We start from the raw sequence: 19,932 nt of genomic DNA, 5'->3' as shown, positions 1-19,932 counted from the left end.
GCAGACGGGTGGCAGAGCCGGAATTAGAACCCAGGACCTCTGACCCCCAGGGCCCGTGCTCTATTCACTAGGCCACACTGTTTCTCAATAGTACCATGACGGTGGATTCATCCTTACATGAGAAATCAGTAGCCTGCAGGACTGTGATCCATTAGCCCTCCAGACAGTGTCTCCTTGTGACCAAGTCAGTGGATTCTTTTATGGGGTAATTAAACTCAGATAACCCAGAGAAAAACAAGATGTTTATGGACACCCTTGGTGGAGAAGAGATGCTACATCTGGGGTAACCTTCCTTGAGTAAACAGATCTTGAAGAAAGCTGAAGGATTTCCTTCAGAGCGAAAGGCTGATCAACTGGTGACCATCTGGAAAGCTCATGGTTTGCAGATTCCAGGAGAATGAATATGCCCATTCTTCACCCAGTACTCTCTTTCCTCTCCCTTTCCTCTTCATATGTGATGGACAATGACTGTCCCCACCTTCGAAGCCCTATTGAAGGCCCATCTCCTCCTAGAGGCCTTCCCTGACTAAGCCCTCCTTTCTTCCTCTCCCACTCCCTTCCGCAGTGCCTTGACTAGCTCCCTTTATTCATCCCCTCTCCCAGGCCTACGGCGTTTATGGATGTATCTGTAATTTCACTTATACTGATGTCTGTTTTCCCCTCGAGACTGTACACTCGCTGTGGATAGGGAATGTGGCTGTTATACTATATTGTACCATCCCCGGTGCTTAGTACGGTGCTTAGTTCGATTAGACCGTAAGCCCGTCAAAGGGCAGGGACTGTCTCTATCTGTTGCTGACTTGTTCATTCCAAGCGCTTAGTACAGTGCTCTGCACATAGTAAGCGCTCAATAAATACTATTGAATGAATAAATAGTACAGGGTTCTGCAATAATAGACACGATTAATTGACTCTCCCACTAAGGATTTCTTGGCTAGTTAAGACAGAAGTGAGACTCGTGAACCTTGTTGGATGGAATGAGGATTCCGCTACACCAACTTGGCAAGCTTCAGTGGAGGCAGAAATAATAACGTTAATAATGTTGGTATTTGTTAAGCGCTTATTATGTGCAGAGTACTGTTCTAAGCGCTGGGATAGATACAGGGTAATCAGGTTGTCCCACGTGAGGCTCATAGTTAATCCCCATTTCACAGATGAGGTAACTGAGGCACGGAGAAGTGAAGTGACTTGCCCAAAGTCACACAGCTGACAAGTGGCAGAGCCGGGATTCGAACCCATGACCTCTGACTCCCAAGCCCGGGCTCTTTCCACTGAGCCATGCGGCTTCTTTAAATCAGAAATCACCAAACACCTTTGTGAATGGAGCAGAGCCCTCTAGATGCCAGCTTATCCCCGCGGGGAAATTGACAGGGTGTTGTTCCTGACTCAATTAATGGCATTTACTGAACACTTTCTATGTAAAGTGCACTTTACTAAGCCCTTGGGAGAGTACGATACAAGAGAATTAATGGACACCTTCCCTTGAGAAGCAGCGTGGCTCAGCGGAAAGAGCCCGGGCTTGGGAGTCAGAGGTCGTGGGTTCTAATTCCGGCTCTGCCACTTGTCTGCTTTGTGACCCTGGGGAAGTCACTTCATTTCTCTGGGCCTCAGTTCCCTCATCTGTAAAATGGGGATGAAGACTGTGAGGCCCAAGTGGGACAACCTGATAATCTTGTATCTACCCCTGTGCTTAGAACAGTGCTTGGCAGATAGTAAGTGCTTAACAAATGCCATCATCATTATTATTATTATTGTTAACAAGCTTACAGGCTAGAAGGGGAGACAGATGTTAATATATGTAATTTATAATATATAATTTAAAGATCACCTCTCAGGGTCACACCTGGAGAATTTCCAGTACTCTATCATTCAATAGTATTTATTGAGCGCTTACTATGTGCAGAGCACTGTACTAAGCACTCGGAATGGACAAATCGGTACCAGATAGAGACAGTCCCTGCCCTTTGACGGGCTTACAGTCTAATCGGGGGAGACGGACAGACGAGAACGATAGCAATAAATAGAATCGAGGGGATGAACATCTCATTAAAACAATAGTCTCGACTTCGTGAGGGAGAGTCAGTCGGAGGCATATCCTTTCCATTTCTACCTTGACCAGCGGCTAGAGAGTGGTAGGCAATCTGCTACAAGTCAAAACACCCGTGCTGGGCAGCAGAGGCACGGGAGAGAGTCGAGGCCGGAGACTCAGCTTCACTGCGCGGAAGGAGGCAGTGGCAAACCGCTTCCGTATTTTTACGAAGAAAACTCTATGGATACGGTACCAGAGCGATTGCAGATGGAGGAGGGGCGTTCTGGGAGAGATGGGTCCGTGGCGTCGTTATGGGTCGGACATGACTCGACAGACTGAGGCAACAACAGCCATTTAAAGATATGCACAGTAAGGGTTGAGGGTAGGATGTTATCAAATGTTCAAAGGTCACAGATCCAAGTACACAGACACAGAAGGGAGAGGGAGCTGGGGGAAAGAGGGCTTAAATCAGAGAAGGTCGATTGGAGGAGATGTGACCTTAACAATGCCCCGAAGGTGGAGAGAGTGGTGGCCTGGCGTATATGGAGGAGGAAGGGGTTCCAGGCTAAGGGGAGGATGTGGGAAAACAGTTGGTAGCAAGACAGACGAGATCAGGGAAGAGGAGTGAGCTGGCGCTAGAGCGGAGTGTGCGGGTTGGGCTCTATGCAGCGAGAAGCAGCGTGGCTCAGTGGAAAGAGCCCGGGCTTGGGAGTCAGAGGTCATGGGTTTGAATCCTGGCTCTGCCACTTGGCAGCTGTGTGACTGTGGGCAAGTCATTTCACTTCTCTGTGCCTCAGTTATCCCATCTGTAAAATGGAGATTAACCGAGAGCCTCACGTGGGGCAACCCGATTACCTCGTATCTACCCCAGCGCTTAGAACAGTGCTCTGTACATAGTAAGTGCTTAACAAATACCAACATTATTAAGTAGGAGATCAGGGAGGTGAGGTAGGGTGGAGAGAGCTGACTGAGTGCTTTAAAGCCAATAGTAAGGAGTTTCTGTTTGATGTGTAGGTGGATGGGCAGCCACTGGAGTGTCTTGAGGAACGGGGAGACACGGACTGAATATTTTTGTTCAGAATTGATCCTTGAAGCAGAATGAAGTATGGACTGGAGAGGGGAGAGACAGGAGGCAGCGGGTAAGTCAGCGAAGAGGCAGTTGCAGTAGTCAAATTTAGAAGGAAAAGGCTCCTTTGGGAGCAAAAACCATCTTTTGAGCTCTCCGAAATCCACAGAGTAAGGTCTTTCTTAGGATATTACTTCAAGAGACTAAGTAGAAGTTGAGAAGCATTTGGCCTAATGGAAACAACATGGGCCTGGGAGTCAGAAGGACCTGCGTTCTAATCCTGGCCACTCCGCATGCCTGCTATTTGACCTTTGGAAATTTGCTTCATTTCTCCTTGCCTGATGAATGGGGATTAAGATCGTGAGCCCCGAATGGGACAGGAACTGTGTCCATCCTGACTAGCTTCTATATTGCCACTGTTCCTGTCTGTCCGTCTCCCCCGATTAGACCGTGCGCCCGTCAAAGGGCAGGGACTGTCTCTATCTGTTGCCGACTTGTTCATTCCAAGCGCTTAGTACAGTGCTCTGCACATAGTAAGCGCTCAATAAATACTATTGAATGAATCATACAGTGCCTGGCACATAGTAAGTGCTTAGCAGATACCGTTAAAAAAATGTTATCTGGATTTAATTCTGAGGCGATCCACCGTCCAATGATGTGCTGCTAGACAGAGATGGAAAACCCAATCCAAAAGGCCACCGTGGCTTTCGGCAGCCTGACCGACTGGACGGGACAATAATAGGGCCTCAAGCTTCTTCCCGAGCTGGAATTGTCAGATATTTTGGTCTATGGCCTTCTACATGACAGCAACTCCAGGATTTATTAAAGGAGACAAAAATGGCCCGCAAAAACATGGTTAAAGGATACCCCAAAATGCAGAGTTCTAAGTTTGAAGGAGGTTTATGAGAAAGAAAGACTCCAGCTTCTGGGAAAAAAAAAATAACCAGAGATACCAACTACTACTAGGCTGCAGATCTAAATAATGGTGAAAAAATTAAACTAAGTAGGTATTGTATCTCTTGTTGAAACGTAGAGCATACTAAACCTATGTGACATCCTATGTTAATGCACACACGGTCATACATGAAACAGGGAAATATGAGATTGCTGGAGAGAGGAGAGGTCTGCAGGGCAAACCTTAAGAAGCAGCATGGCCTAATGGAAAAAACATGGCCTGGGAGGCAGAGGGTCTGAGTTCTAATTCTGGCTCTGCCATTTGTTTGTTGTGTGACTTTGGGCAAGTCACCTTAACATCTCTGTGCTTCAGTTATCTCATCTATAAAACCTGTTCTCCTTCCTACTTCGATTGTGAGCTCAGTGTCGGCCAAGGAATGACCTGATTAGACAAGCAGCGTGGCTTAGCGGCAAGAGCCTGGGTTTGCGAGTCAGAGGTCGTGGGTTCTAATCCCGGCTCCGCCACTTGTCAGCTGTGTGGCTTTGGGCAAGTCGCTTAATGTCTTTGTGCCCCATTTACCTCCTCTGTAAAATGGGGATTAAGTCTGTGAGCCCCATGTGGGACAACCTCATTACCTCGTATCTACCCCAGTGCTTAGAACAGTGCTTGGCACATAGTAAGCGCTTAACAAATACAATCATTATCATTACTATTATTATTGCATCTTTCCCAGCACTTAGAACAGTGCCTGACACACTTAGCATATACCATAATTATTATTATTACAGTTCATTTTGGGAATGTGCGCTGCTTGGGTCCTACAACTCATTCTCTGTTTCATTTTGGGGTGTTTTTTTCTTATTTTGGATGGAGAGGTGCTGCTTGGAGGTGGTTATGGCCTTCAGTTCACCAGCTCTCTGAGCTACCACAGAGAAATGAATGCCTCGCTACCTTCCTGCCTTGCGATTCAGGAATGCCACCACTCGGCTTGTCTTCTCTCTGGTTGCTGCTATTGAAATTAGAGGGGTAAACAGAGAGCTGGTGCAGAGATACCGCAGAATAAAAGCCACGCAGAGAGAGAGAGCGCAGAGAAGGTCCCCTGGGAGGGTCAGCTTTGCTCAGTTTGTACGTTTCTCCGGGTGGTCACCGCAAAACACTATTTGCCTTTTTCGATTGACTCTCCGACTGCTGCTGCTTCTTTACACCCCGTCCTACCCCGAGAAGCAGTGGCCGTGCCGAACCTAGCAACGGTCTGACCTAAATGCGGTCAGAAATAAAGCCAGTGAAGTGACAAGTGGAAACAAAGAACCTGAACGCATGTGGATGCATGCGAATCTAAGCCTGTACCGGTCACCTATTCAGAGAGAGGGTCTGAAACCCTTCCTATGCACTCCAATCTCCCACGAACGATCTCCTTGCCCACACAGAAGAAACCCAACTCCACCACTTAATCCTCATTCCTCCATAAAAGCACTCAGAATTTAGGCAGGCACAAATGTGTCTTGGGAACTTTCAGACCCGTGGTGTTTTCTTACCGCCTAATGGTGATTCAAGGCTAACGGTAATTCTGGTTTGGAAAGGCTGGTTTAAAACCCCAAAACATCAAGCGGGGCTGGGGATTCGTTTCTGTGGCATTTCCCTCAGGAAGAACCGCGGCAGCAAGAAGTCGGGGCCCGTCTTCTCTTTCTGTGCCCCTGCAGGTTCTGCCCGGCTTGTGAAATCCAAGCCTATGGGTGACCTATTGCTGGAATGGGGATTCAAAACAAACAGAAGATCGTCTGGCCTTGATTCCTGACTCTGTGGCCCTCCCAACTGCAGCAGATCTGCTTTCAGTTAACGAGCGGGGGCTCTGCCGTGGGACTCGAAGCACACATCCAAAATGGCATTTAAAATAAATAAAAACACGAGACAGAAGACCTCTGTGCTTCGCGGCTGGACCAAAAAGGCAAGGACGAGGGACTTCGCTGAGGTGAGGCTCGGAGAGAGTTATTTGAAGAAAGTCAAAACACAGCCGATGCCAGCGGGCCAGCGGGCTCGGCGAACGTGAGCCTCTGGCGTTACCTATTTATGACCTTAGCGGTCGGCTCGGAGAGTTCTGGACCATCGCATCATCCGCGAGATGCTGTTTCTCGTTTCGGGAAAGCGCCGTAACTCAGCGGGATGTTTCACTTTTATCTGCTACCCCAAGAAATATGGAAAAAGCAAACCCCAAACCCCGAGAAATCAAATCCATATGCACGCACTACAATAAAAACTAGCCCTTACATTATTGCTGATCAGAGGAATTCAGTGTTTATAATTTACATTCTTTCCCATACTTCACCCTTTTTCAGAAGGGAAGAGCAGAGGTTTTATGGCCTCTCCAGACCATAAATCAGATTCCCCAAGGCAGAGGGAGCTACGGCCGCCCTCTGGTGTGTGGAACAACATTCCACGCTAGGCACCGCCGCTGTCCGAGCCGATTTTGGCCCAGGGCATCAGGAGAAGATCCCACGAAGCTTTGAGGTCAGGATCGTGACTCACGCCTTAAAAAAAAGCCATGTCAGATTCGGCTCACCACGAGACAGGAGAAAAGCCCTGTCTTTACCCAACGAAGGGATGCGTCTCTGACTCTTTCCAGTGAGGACGTGACCGGTTAATCACAAATAAAGCCACATCTGGAGAGCAGCTCAGTGGTAGAACAATCTATAAAAATTAAGGCCCGGGATCTCCGGGCCCGAGTAAGCCGTCTTAACGACGAGGAGTGGGGGGAGGAGAAGAAAAGGCTAGGGATGAAGGGAGAGGGTTGACCACCCACGGTTGAGCACGAGCTAAATGCGGATGGGGGAGGAGGGGAGGGAGGGAGAGGGCACAGAGCCGGAAGCCGGGGGGCATTAAAAAGCTACCCATGTATGGTTGCTGTCTAGAGTTCCAGAAACCACAGGATGGCTCGTCCTAAAGGTCACAAACCCTAGCGCGGCAAAGGAGGTTTTAGATCACCGAGGCTCCCCCGCTCCCCAATCTCCTTCTCCCTTCCCCGACTAGGCCTCCATATGTGGAAAGACGCGAAGCTACTTCCTGAGGCTCAGAGTGGCTCACACAACCAGGGAGCCTGCCTTTTGCTTCCCCGAGGCCGCGATCCACGAAGCTTGAGGTTCGAACGGAGCGAATAAACCGGCGTCCTCAGCCGCACCGGAGGTAACGACAAGGATGTAATGCGGAGATTTCCCAGAGGGGGATCGTGCTAAATAAACCTTGCGTGTGCCTCAGTACCGCATTTAAGGTCACTGGTAATATATTTTAATCCTTGAAAATGTGATTTGGATACTCTATTCTCACTCCTAGGTACTACCGATCTTTATGTCCCTGAGAAGTTGTAGCCGGCGAGATTCCCACTCCATCAGGAAAGCGGCAAGCCGCGCTACCTCGACGTGACAGTAACTGAGGAACCGGGGCCGGGCTGGCTGTGGAGAGATTAAGAGTCAATACCAAGGAGACAAATGTGGCTCAGAGAAAACTTTCCTGATATCGAGGAGGCATCTCTTTGCTTACCGACACACTCGGGCGGGCGCGGTGTTTCTAGCATGTTTCAATAGCACGTGAGAAAACCTAATTAGCACTTGGGTGATGGGCATCGCCACTGGCGAAAGCCCAGGCCCTTTAAGTGATAGGGGTGGTTGGAAAAGCAAAAACCCTCAGGCTCCTTCTGTAATCCGAATGAATTTACTGTACTCGCTGGTGTTTAAGAGAAGGCGAGCTGATCTGTGGGCACCAGCCTCCTTTCTGCTAAAAGCGGGGGGTGGATGCTTTATGGGCAGAGTTTGGTTTTCAAGGTATGCAGTCAGAAAACAGCCAGATCAAGTCTCCAGGTCAGGGCTAGAGGAATACAAACAGAGAAAGGTCTCCAGACCAATCAGATAAGTTGGGTTTTGTCATATTCGTCTGAATTGAGGCAACTGGAGACCTTGAGCATGCTGGAAGCTCACAAGTTGTGGCAGGAGAAGCAGTGGAGCCTAGTGGATAGACCATGGGCCCGGGAGGCAGAAGAACCTGGGTTCCCAACTCCATCATTTGTCTGCCGTCTGACCTTTGGCAAGTCACTTCCCTTCTCTGTGCCCCAGGTACCTCAACTGTAAAATGGGGATAATAAAAAGAATAATAATAATTATGGTATTTGTTAAGTGCTTACTATGTGCCAAGCACTGTTCTAAGCACTGGGGTAGATACAAGGTTATCAGGTTGTCCCACGTGGGGCTCAGAGTCTTAATTTACATTAAATTTTACTTTAAAATTTTAAAAATCCCCATTTTACAGGTGAGGTAACTGAGGCCACAGAGAAGTTAAATGACTTGCCCAAAGTCACACAGCTGACAAGTGGTGGAGTCGGGATTAGAACCCATGACCTCTGACTCCCAAGCCCGTGTTCTTTCCACTGAGCCGCGCTGCTCCTCTGTGAAGATTGTGTCCAACCTGATTAATACGTATCTACCCCGGCACTTAGAATAATACTTGGCACATAGTAAGCTCTTAACAAGTACCGCTATTATTATTATTCTTAGGTTAAGAGTAAAATTAAGGTTCCATTTTTATGAATTTTCAAGACAGATAGTGTAAACTTCCCCAGACACTAAAATTCCTCATCATATGTGGCACAGAATTTTAAACAGATAACACGCTAAGTCTTCCCATTTGTATTGTTCTTTTTAGTCTGTTCAGTAGGTGAGTTTCCACCTATTCCGTTCAAATTTTTTAACTTTCCCTCCAGATACCGACCAGTGCTCACTGCTTCCAATGAGGCCATGCTGAATCTGACCTCGTTCACCTGAAAAAAACCCAACAGGATAAACAGACTCTTGCTTTTTCGATTCCGAGCAGTGTGCAGTTGCAGAAAAGCGATGACGTCTACACTGTTGGAGAGTAGACCAAGATTAAAGACTAGGGATGAAGGAGCTGAGACATTTGGTAAAGATTCACATCTCTTCTGGAGTCCCAGAGACTCTCACCTTCCCCAGCTCATCAGATGAGGTGGACTGTGCTTTGCACACAGTAGGTGCTCAGTAAATACGACTGAATGAACGAATGAATGAGTAGAGGGAATACTTGCCACAGCGGGGCAAAAGCAGTTCACAAATAGAAACAGATCAAGACTCTTCTAAATCATTTAGAGAAGCAGCGTGGCTCCGTGGAATGAGCATGGGCTTGGGAGTCAGAGGTCATGGGTTCTAATTCCGGCTCCTCCGCTTGCCAGCTGTGTGACTTTGGGCAAGTCACTTCGCTTCTCTGTGCCTCGGTTCCCTCATCTGTAAAATGGCGACTTAAACTGTGAGCCCCACGTGGGACAACCCGATCACCTTGTATTCCCCAGTGCTTAGAACAGTGCTTTGCACATAGTAAGCACTTAACAAATACCACCATTATTATATCTCCTCCACGAGACGCTGTCTCTGAATCATCTCATCTCTCCCCGCTATCCATGTCCACTCCTGCTACTGTCAATTCACCATTTCTCCATCTAAGCATTGGATGTTCACTGTCATTCTCTCTCTCTCTCTCTCTTCACCTCGGACCACCTGTAATTTATTTTAGTGTCCGTCTCCTTCGCTAGACTTCCAACTCCTTGATGGCAGGGGTCATGTCTACTAACCACTGTACTCTCCCATGTGCTTGGAACAGGGTTCTATAAGCACTAAAATTCTATTTTTATTGATCCAAAAATGAATACAAAATTCTCTCCAAAACCATATTAAAAAGTTACAGTTTCTAAGGAGCTGAAACCCCGAATTTAGTGAAACTGGTATAAACACTTTAGAAATCAACGAATCCTTTCAGATATAATAAAAAGCATTCATCCTATTTCCTGCGTATATGAGGCTCAATTCCACGGGATAGGGAAGGCTAAGTGGCAATAGGATTAGAGGTTGACAGAACGTAAGATCTCCTCAGCTTCAGTTATTGGTCAATGGTTTTTTTGCACTTTTAAAAAAAAATTTGGATTTTTTTTTTTCAATTACCATCACTATCAGCAAGAGCACATGAAGAGGAAAAATAAAAAGTTGGTATCTGGGGAGAAGACCATTTGAGAATCCCCCTTTTCACATTCAGTTCAGTAGGACTTGAAGGAAAACATCGTCCAAGACTCCTGACCTGGGAAAATTTAAGGATGGTCTAATCAGAGCCATCAACCACACCCGTCTCCTTGACTCAAGTTTTCGGATGAATAACAATAACGATGATAATTGTGGTATTTGTCAAGCACTTATTAGTGCCAAGCACTATACCAAGCACTGGAGCGGACACGAGCATATTGGATCGGACACAAACTCGGTCCCACACTGGGCTTACACAGTCTTAATCCCTATTTTATACATGAGGTAACTGAGGCACAGAAGTGAAGTGACTTGCCCAAGGATGAAGATGAACCAGGGAAACTACTATTTCCCTTATCCCTGAAATATTTTAATGTCTGTCTCCCTCTCTGGACTGTAAGTTCCTTGAGAGCAAGGATCATGCCTACTGTACTCTACTGTATTATACTTAGCACAGTGCCCTGCACACACTAAGTGCTCAATAAATACTATTTATTTATTTTGGTACTTAAGTGCTTAATTTGTGCCAGGCACTGTACTAACTTTTGGACTGACTGACATTGTACATATTATGATTAGGCATTAGCCAGGTTGGGAAATCACCACACTGTCTCCAGAGCTAAAGCAATTTAAAAACCAGGGCAGTGTCAATGTGCCAACCAAGAAAGAAGTTAGCTTTCAAAAAACATCAAGTAACAAGCTAAATGCTAAAAGCCAGAGGAGACAGTGTCCTCGGAATGTTGTCAGAATGAAAACACGGCAAAGGGAAAAACCTGATAGTCTTCTGGGCTAATTTTCCTGGCCGGCCCTTTTACTCTCCCAAAACTTTCAACCTGGTGGAAGTCAAACAACACAACTTTCGATATACAACAGTTCCCAAGATGGCACCTTTACCTGCGAATTTGAAAAAATGGGTTTCCAAAGGGGCCTATAGGTGCATTCAAGTTCTTGTGTGCCTTACTGTATTTCCTCCAAAATAATAATAATAATGTTGGTATTTGTTAAGCGCTATGTGCAGAGCACTGTTCTGAGCGCTGGGGTAGATACAGGGTAATCGGGTTGTCCCCCGTGAGGCTCACAGTTAATCCCCATTTTACAGATGAGGGAACTGAGGCACAGAGAAGTGAAGTGACTTGCCCACAGTCACACAGCTGACAAGTGCCAGAGCCGGAATTCGAACCCATGACCTCTGACTCCCAAGCTCGGGCTCTTTCTACTGAGCCACGCTGCTTTTCTGGCACCTTTCAATATTACAATAATGCCACCTTTACAATATTAAATATTACATTACACAGTCTGTGGCAATCACAGTTACCTTCTTCAGCTCGATCTCACACTAATAATAATAACTGTGGTATTTATTAAGCGACTACTATGTGCCAGGTGCTGTTCGAAGCACTGGGGTAGACACAAGGGAATCAAGTTGGACACAGTCCCTGTCCCATATCGGGCTCACAGTCTCAATCCCCATTTTACGGGTGAGGTAACTGAGGCCCAGAGAAGTGAAATGACTTGCTCAAGGTCACACAGCAGACAAGTGGCAGAGCCGGGATCAGAACCCAGGACCTGGGATTAGATTCCCAGGCCCTTGCTCTATCCACTAGGCTGGGCTGCACTAGTGAGTCAACACCAGAATTCTTTGGCTCCATTCGATGTTTACGCAGTCTTACCCATCTTGACTGTTGAGTTGTACTGCGTGGGTTACAGATTTCCCCCGCTAAGTTGTTTCAAAGAAAAGTGGACAACAGGATGTGACCTCTCATCATTCGTTTAACCCTTCCACCCCGAATCACTTTGCAGAACTCTGAAAAACATCAGATTTCTATTGCTAAGGGCTTCCTTATGAGAGAGAGAGAGAGAGAGAGAGAGAGAGAGAGAGAGAAAAAAGACAGTCAAACCTCTGTCCTCAACCAGATGAGGGTGTCAATGGATCCTTTCAGCAACTTTACATGGAAAGGTCAATCGACAGAGCAGTGGCCACTTACAAGGAAAGAATCTGACTTGGTTGATGTAACCATTACCGTAGTGGTGAACAACAAAAGAATTGTTTATCGGCCATTGATAATCTGCAGGGTTTAGGAAATGGCCGTATGCACAGTCACTCAGTCAAGTTAACCTAAAGCTCCCTTGGAAAATACAGCAATTACTTAAGACTGAAAATGACTGTACATTTATGAAGAAATTATGCCAGGAAGAAATAACTTTCGAAACCAGGCCTTTGATGGGCTTGAACACAAATCATTTTATTTAAAATTGAGATCCAGCAGAGGTGAAGGTGGTAAAAGGGGACAAGTGTTCTACAAAGCATGGCACAGCTGAAAGTATAACAGACTTACCAGCACCTCACATGTGACACTAAAAGACATACCTAAGGTCAACCACTACACCTCGGAAGAAAAACAAGGTAAAATAAATGTAAAGCCATCTGGATGTAGACAGGAGCCTCAGTGCTCACTGCCTCTGTAACAGGTTCGTTTCATACGCGCTGTGGAAATTTCAGGGTAAATGGACAAGCTCAATGGAACAACTATAAAATCTGAAGTCCCAACATCCTATGCAAGATACCTGACCTTTTTTGCTGGCACACAGACTTCTGCCATTTTGTTTTTGGGGGTGGGAAGGAGAGGAAGGAGAGGAAGGAAGGTAGAAAGGGAGGAAGGAGAGGAAGAAAGGGAGGAAGGAGAGGAAGGAGAGGAAGGAGAGGGAGGAAGGAGAGGGAGGAAGGAGAGGGAGGAAGGAGAGGGAGGAAGGAGAGGGAGGAAGGAGAGGGAGGGAGGAGAGGGAGGGAGGAGAGGGAGGGAGGAGAGGGAGGGAGGAGAGGGAGGGAGGAGAGGGAGGGAGGAGAGGGAGGGAGGAGAGGGAGGGAGGAGAGGGAGGGAGGAGAGGGAGGGAGGAGAGGGAGGAGAGGGAGGAGAGGGAGGAGAGGGAGGAGAGGAAGGAAGGAAGGAAGGAAGGAAGGAAGGAAGGAAGGAAGGAAGGAAGGAAGGAAGGAAGGAAGGAAGGAAGGAAGGAAGGAAGGAAGGAAGGAAGGAAGGAAGGAAGGAAGGAAGGAAGGAAGAGAAAACAAACTAGACACACACAGCCAAGACTAAAAAAGGATAATTTTCCTCCTTTCAAGGAAAAAACAAAAGAAAAACAAAACAAAAAAACTTCCCATATTGCAACAGTGAATACAGAAGATTTCAGGTGTCCAGACCAAAGACACCTTAGGGCCTTACTGAAGACACCTAAAACGCAACCACAATATCTGAACACATGGATGCTCTTGGCAGAAGTGCACAACACAGCATACTTTTCCCTCTGAAAACCCGGCACTACTAGTGGTGGCCAAGTGCCAAGGGAAGGAAAAATTTAGATTAAACCCAGTGGGTGGCAAGTGACAACAGGCAATGATCTGGAAGAGACGGGCGACAGTCCCATCTGGACACGGAGACTAGCCCTCCATTAATGAAAAGAAAAAAGTTTTCCTTCCCCTCCTCCTGTTTTCTTTCCGCATATTAACCTTCTAGCTGGGAACTGGTTTGGATTCCCCCGGTCCTAGGCACTCTCAGGAACAACTTGAATCAACCGGGGTCCTTTACTTCTTGCCCACTCCATTGGTTACTTTTGCTTTGGAATGGCGATTCCGTCTTCTGGAAGAATGGCTTTCACTGTTTCCTGAATGCTTGGGTGGGCTGTCTTCATTACCTGTTTGGAGGGATCAAAATTTGTCGTCATTTTCCCAGCGATCCCCTGGGAGTTTTTAAATTCTTTCCCTGAAATGCCCAAAATGGACTAAGCGGAGGTTAGTTCTTTTTGGCTGATACTATCACCCCATCTAGTGGCCTACCCAGTCGGGTGACGGTATCACTCACTCCCAGGCCTGAGCCTGGAGAACACAGATGAACGAGCACAACTTTTATTGGCTGGAAAACTTGTAAATGGGACTATAAAGGCAGGTTATCATGACACTGAGTGGGAGGGAAAAGGGCAGGTCAGTGAATGCTCACTCTGAAAGATGAAACTGCCAGGAGCTCTCAGGATGCATTTCTCCTTCCCAATGGCTAAAATTCTGGCCAACTCGCGTCCCCCGCCGGCTTGCGGACCCAGACGGGACCCGCGGGGTGGGGGGAGCACGGTGTTGACAGGCGCACACCAGGCGCTGGGCCCAATCTGGCACTGGGGTATTTCAGAACGAGGCACTTGGCACCACTGGCTTCTCCCGAGGCCTCCCAGCCGTGCGGCCTGTGTGTGCCAGGCCAGTCCCCTCCCTTGGAGCCCCCCACTTCGGGCTCAAAATCCTCCCTTGTTCGGCCTCGGGCATCGCCATGACAACAACCCCCGAAACCCGAGCCGGGGGCGCTGCCGGCCCGGCAGCCACCTGGAACGGTCCCTCTGGACTTGAAGAGCTTTAATTTCTGGACTGAAATGTTGAGGGGGGGTTATCTCTGACTCAAATTGAGAACAATCGCTGCACTTCTTTTCCCCTTGAACCAAAGCTTCCATTCTTTTTGCCTCTGGCACCCCTTCCCACATCAAAAAAGACACAGACCAGTTTCAGTCCCTTAAATTTCTGAAACTGTGGCCATTTAACTCAGAGGCAATGCTTGAGGTGAGTTTTCACACCGTCTCACTTTCAAATTGGAAGCGGTTCTATTTTTTTTAAAGGAGAAAACACTCCTGCGGGCAACTCTTTCTCCAAGGTGAAACCCCTTCATGACCAAAGTCAGGAGAAGTTCTGATAGCGTACTGATGAAGATGAAAAGAACCTCAGTAGAAGATTTTTACAAATCCAAGAATCAAACCCACAAAAGGCCAAAAGTGGTTCTTGGGGACAGTGGGTAGAGTAAAATAAGCAGCCAGCAGGCCTCGTATACCTTTTGTAAATTTCGAATGAAGCCAGGAGACATCTGGACTGTAAGTGCTGTCTTCACATTCGGAATAGGTCTGGAAAAGAAGAGATGCAATGTTAATGGTCGTCTTGCTTTCCTGGAAGGAAGTGGTCAAAAGTAGCACAAGGTACCTGAATCTCACAGCAGCTCCTGATAAACCTGACTGAGGGGCCTGGGGAATATGATGAAACCTCTTTGCGTCTCTCCCATCAACTCTGAGTTAGGCCAATATGTGCCAGTTTTCTATCTTACAAGTTACCAAGATGGGAAAAAAAAACCCCTTCAAAAAATGCTTGCCTATAAGCTCTTCGTGGGCAGGGAACGTGATTCCCCACTCCACTGAATTATACCGTCCCAAGCGCTGCGAACAGTAAGCATTCAATAAATACCACTGACTGGCTGAGCAACTGAGAGAAATGGCATGACAGAAGTGGGGGATGTCTAAACTGCAGGAAGACAGACACTGAAAGTGCTACTACTGAACGGGGTGGTGGAAAGTCATGTGCCTGTGGGCAGCATCAAAGCACATCCATCGAATCCTGGCATGAAAAGCTCTCCTTTGAACAATTAAAGGCCTAATAAGTCAGGTTTATAATAATAATGATGGTATTTGTTAAGGGCTTAGTATGTGCCAAGCACTGTTCTAAGTCCTGGGGTAGATACAAGGTGATCAGGTTGTCCCACGTAGGGCTCACAGACTTAATCCCCATTTTACAGATGAGGGAACTGAGGCACAGAGAAGCGAAGTGACTTGCCCCAAGTCACACAGCTGATAAGTGGCGGAGACGGGATTAGAATGCACGTCCTCTGACGCCCAAGCCTGGGCTCTTTCCACTGAGCCATGCTGCTTCTTTATCACTTCAGAGGGGAAGATGGGCTGAAGTCAGCCTAGAATCCGGCACCCCTCCGTGCTCTGCTGTACTCAAGAATTCTCCACGTTTAGCTGGAGCACAAATCCAAACCCTGGGGCACATCAGGTGAGCCCCCCAGAATCCTGCTACGTGGCTCCTCTGGACTGTAAACTCCTTGTGGGCAGGGAATTTGTCTGTTTATTGCTATACAGTATTCTTCCAGGAGTTTAGTATGGTGCTCTGCACATAGTAAGCACTCAATAAATATGACTAACTGTCTGACTCCCGCGGAGGCAGACACGGCTCAAAGATGCAGGTCCGGGCTGCCCGGCTGGTGTCTGCGGAGGGAGCCGCCCCTCGGGCTGTGATTATGTGCCGGAATCAAGCTCGGCAGAGGGTAGATTTACTCCCCGTGATTCCCCCAGCCCTGAAGAGCAGAGTGTGTACAGGTACTGAGAGCCACAAGGAGAGAACAGAGCTCCTATTTGGTGTCAGCCTTATTCCTTAGACTCTATACCAGCTTAACGGCTCATTGCTCACATTTCTAGGCAGTAAGTGGATTATTTAAAGCGTAAGATCTGGATCTCCTTTCCAGTACCTTTTCTCGGTGACCACAGTGTTCCGCATACCAAACCATGCCATACAAACACAGGAAAGTGGTAAAAGCCTGCAGAACAAGACAATAAAAACCCAAATTTACAAATAATAGCGCATCAAGAGAACGAGTATCTTAACTTTCAATGGGCACGGCTCCACCACGGTTCAGTAAATTACCAAGACGTAGCGACGTCCTGGTGGGCAGAAGCCAAATTCACACGGTGGCCGAATACAACCGTTACTTGGAAAGCTACGCACCCACCGAGGCAAGGGGATCAGCCATCTACCTCCAGTCTGTATTTCATTCTGTTGCCCGGATTATGTTTCCAAAGAAATGTGCCGACGTCCCGTCCCACGTCTCCCCTCTCCTCAAAAGCCTCTGACGGTTGCCCACCCGCCTCCGCATCAAACAGAAACTACTTCCCATCGGTTTTAAAACACTCCTCTTGCCCCCCTCTGACTTTACCTCACTGATTTCCTACTACAGCCTAGTCCACACACTTCACTCCTCTAACACCAACCCACTCACTGTAGCTCGATATCACCTATCTCACTGCCGACCCATGACCCACATCCACCCTCTGGCCTAGAACTCCCTCCTCCTTCCTACGTGACGACCACCCACCACTCTCCCCACCTTCAAAGCCCTCCTAAAACCACATCTCTTCCAGAGAGGTCTTTCCTGAGTCGGCCCTTATTTCCCCTATTCACCCTTCCTTCTGCGTCACTTGGATCTTTACCCATTACGCACTAGACCGTCACCCCACCCGTAGTGCTTATTCATTCATTCATTCATTCAATTGTATTTACTGAGCGCTTACTATGGGCAGAGCACTGTACTAAGCGCTAATGTACAAATCGATAACAGACAGAGACAGTCCCTGCCCTTTGACGGGCGCACAGTCTAACTGGGGGAGAGAGACAGACAAAAACAATGGCAATAAATAGACTCAAGAGCAATAAATAGAATCAAGAGCAATAAATAGAATCAAGGCAATAAATAGAATCAAGACATACATGCTTACGTACGTATCCTCTAGACGTAAGCTCCTTGTGGGCAGGGAATGTGTCTACAACTCCGTACTCTCCCAAGCACTTAGTAGGGTACTCGGCACAAGTACGCACTCAATAAATACCACTGACTGATCCTTATACTTTATCGGTAATTTATTTTCTTGCCTATCTCCCCATCTAGCCTGTAAGTTCATTTTGGGCAGTGATTGTGTCTTCCAATTCCTATTATACTCTTCCAAGTGCTCAGTACAGAGATCTGGACAAAATAAGTGCACAATAAATATCACTGATTGATTGAATGGGTACAAAGCTCAATAATATTTATTGAATATCTGTGGGTAGAACACTCAACTGAGCACACATACGAAACTATTAGGTGATACGGGGTTCAGCGGCATTTTAAGAAATGCATTTTCCTCGACAGGGTACTGATATCAAGGAGTCTCTCACAAAAAATCACTCTAAGTCATCGGTTTTAATAATAGTAATAATGATAGTGTTTGTTAAGCGCTTACTATGTGCCAAGCACTGCTCTAAGCACTGGGGTAGATACAAGGTATAATGAGGTTGTCCCAGATGGGGCTCCTAGGCTTCATCTCCATTTTACAGATGAGGTAACTGAGGCACAGAGAAGTTAAGGACTTGCCCAAAGTCACACGGCTGGCAAGCGGCAGAGCCGGGATTAGAACCCACGACCTCTGACTCCCAAGCCCGGGCTCCTTCCACTAAACCACGCTGCTGCTCCGTGGATTTGTACTTGAACTATCACGGTTTGAAACTGGAAATTGTCAAATACTGGAAAAGATTTTCTTATGAATCACTTAGGTGGAAAATAAAAATTGCAAAGAATTGTTTTACGTTGGCTTGTGCATCGTGCCCTTTGGTCAGTGAAAAATACAATTTCTCAACTAAGTTTCTTTTTAAGTAATCTTTTCTTGTTTAAATTAATCACGGTTTATATGTGCTGAGTTATTTACATATTTTTAAAAAAATATACGAATGTGTGGGGCAATGATTGTAATACATGCCTTTATCGCCCTTTGAAATGATGTACAAATGCCGATTTTGCTAATAACTCTGAAGAGCCCATGTATTGGCAGTAAAGAGGGTCCATTTGGACTTCTGGATTACCAAGGCCACACCATCTTCTCCTCATCATTTTGCAAAGGGCAAAACATTGAGGATTAAGGCACTTCTTCTACACTTATTGACCGTTCCTGGTCAGTGGTTAAGAAGATTGCCTCTGGGAGAAAAACACTACTTCAGACCAGGCTACGTCATTGCCTCTGGCCCAAAATGCACTCCAATGGAAAGAACCAAACATACCGAATGCAATGTGGTCTGGTTATCCTTCCTTATTCTTCGGTTATTTTTTTTAAGTTGGGAACCCTTCTCGTTTTAAAGTAAAATCCAGACACATACAAAATCTTTGGAGCCACGAGGAAATCAATATAATTTGCCGTTCCCAAGAGGAAATCAGAAACAGAGCAACAGGGAAGAATAGGGGGACGAAAAATATGCAAGTTACGTTACGCTCGACTTTCCCCATCTGCAAACTGAGGATGATGTTCTGAACTGTACCTAACTCTTTTAGTCAGAGAAACAAATAGAATGAGACAATGTATATGATTGCTTTGAAATCCTCAGGACTAACTATGCACGATATGTAATGTCCTTCTTATCTGAAAATGTACAGCAGTCAGTAGTGCTGTTCAGATGTGCAGCCTGGCCTAGAATTAGGAACCCGTCTCTGGGAACCAGAAGACCTGGGTTCTAATCCCAGCTTCATCACTTACCTGCTGTGTAACCTTGGGCAAATCACTTAACTTCTCTGTGCCTCAGTTCCCTCATCTGCAAAAGGGGGATGCAATACCTGTTTGCGCTCCTACTTAGACTTCGGAGCCCCACATAGGACCTGATTACCTGGCACATAGTAAGCGCTTAACAAATACCACTAGTAATATTATTACCACTATTATTGTGAGTAGCTGTGAAGTCTAACCTGTGACCTGCCCTTCTTTCCACCACACTATACATGTGGTCTGTCAGTTGAATAGTGCCTAGAATTGTCTTTTAGCAAGATTTGCTCTTCTTCAGCAGATGCACCTGTCCATAAGGAGGCTGGAATTTCAATCACGCACTTTAAGGCAATGACCATTTGAATATATGATAATTCATCACCCGGTGTTGCTTCTGTAAACCCTATTAACGCTCATAAAATATCTTGGCTTTCGCACAGGACTAAAGTTACAGAAATATTCACCTCCAAAGAGGGAAAGCATTGGCATAAATAATATCAGTGGCAGGGTTACGCTTAGTTGTGGAGGAAATTCTTGGTCTTTGGAAATCTAAAAATGTGGGTCATAAATTCTCTCTCTGTTCCGGCGTCATTTGTTTCTTAGAGGGATGAGCATCCTTCCAGTAGTCAATGGGAGGAGAGTCAGCTAGTAGACTCCTAAAAGGCAAAGTATGTGCCCTTCCAACCAAGGGGTAGAGCGGAAGTGCTCAGCTCATATCTGGAAAGCCAGAGGAGTCATAATAATA

General features: G+C 46.7%; 1 protein-coding gene across 1 annotated transcript in view; it reads right to left on the bottom strand.

Annotated features, from left to right (window-relative positions):
• Positions 1-13,090: 13,090 nt before the first annotated feature.
• Positions 13,091-19,932, bottom strand: part of PTDSS1 (phosphatidylserine synthase 1) — a 66,372-nt gene continuing 59,530 nt past the window's right edge. The window contains exons 11-13 of the mRNA XM_029063898.1: positions 16,376-16,444; positions 14,912-14,981; positions 13,091-13,742 (exon numbers count right to left, since the gene is read on the bottom strand). Coding sequence (XP_028919731.1) covers positions 13,633-13,742; positions 14,912-14,981; positions 16,376-16,444 — 249 coding nt within the window. The 3' untranslated portion in view covers positions 13,091-13,632. The remainder of the gene's footprint in view (positions 13,743-14,911; positions 14,982-16,375; positions 16,445-19,932) is intronic.

This window comes from Ornithorhynchus anatinus, chromosome 4, assembly GCF_004115215.2.
Source record: "Ornithorhynchus anatinus isolate Pmale09 chromosome 4, mOrnAna1.pri.v4, whole genome shotgun sequence".
Taxonomy (NCBI): Eukaryota; Metazoa; Chordata; class Mammalia; order Monotremata; family Ornithorhynchidae; genus Ornithorhynchus; species Ornithorhynchus anatinus.
The sequence above is the reverse complement of the archived record's forward strand: the minus strand, read 5'-3'. Positions and strand labels throughout refer to the sequence as shown.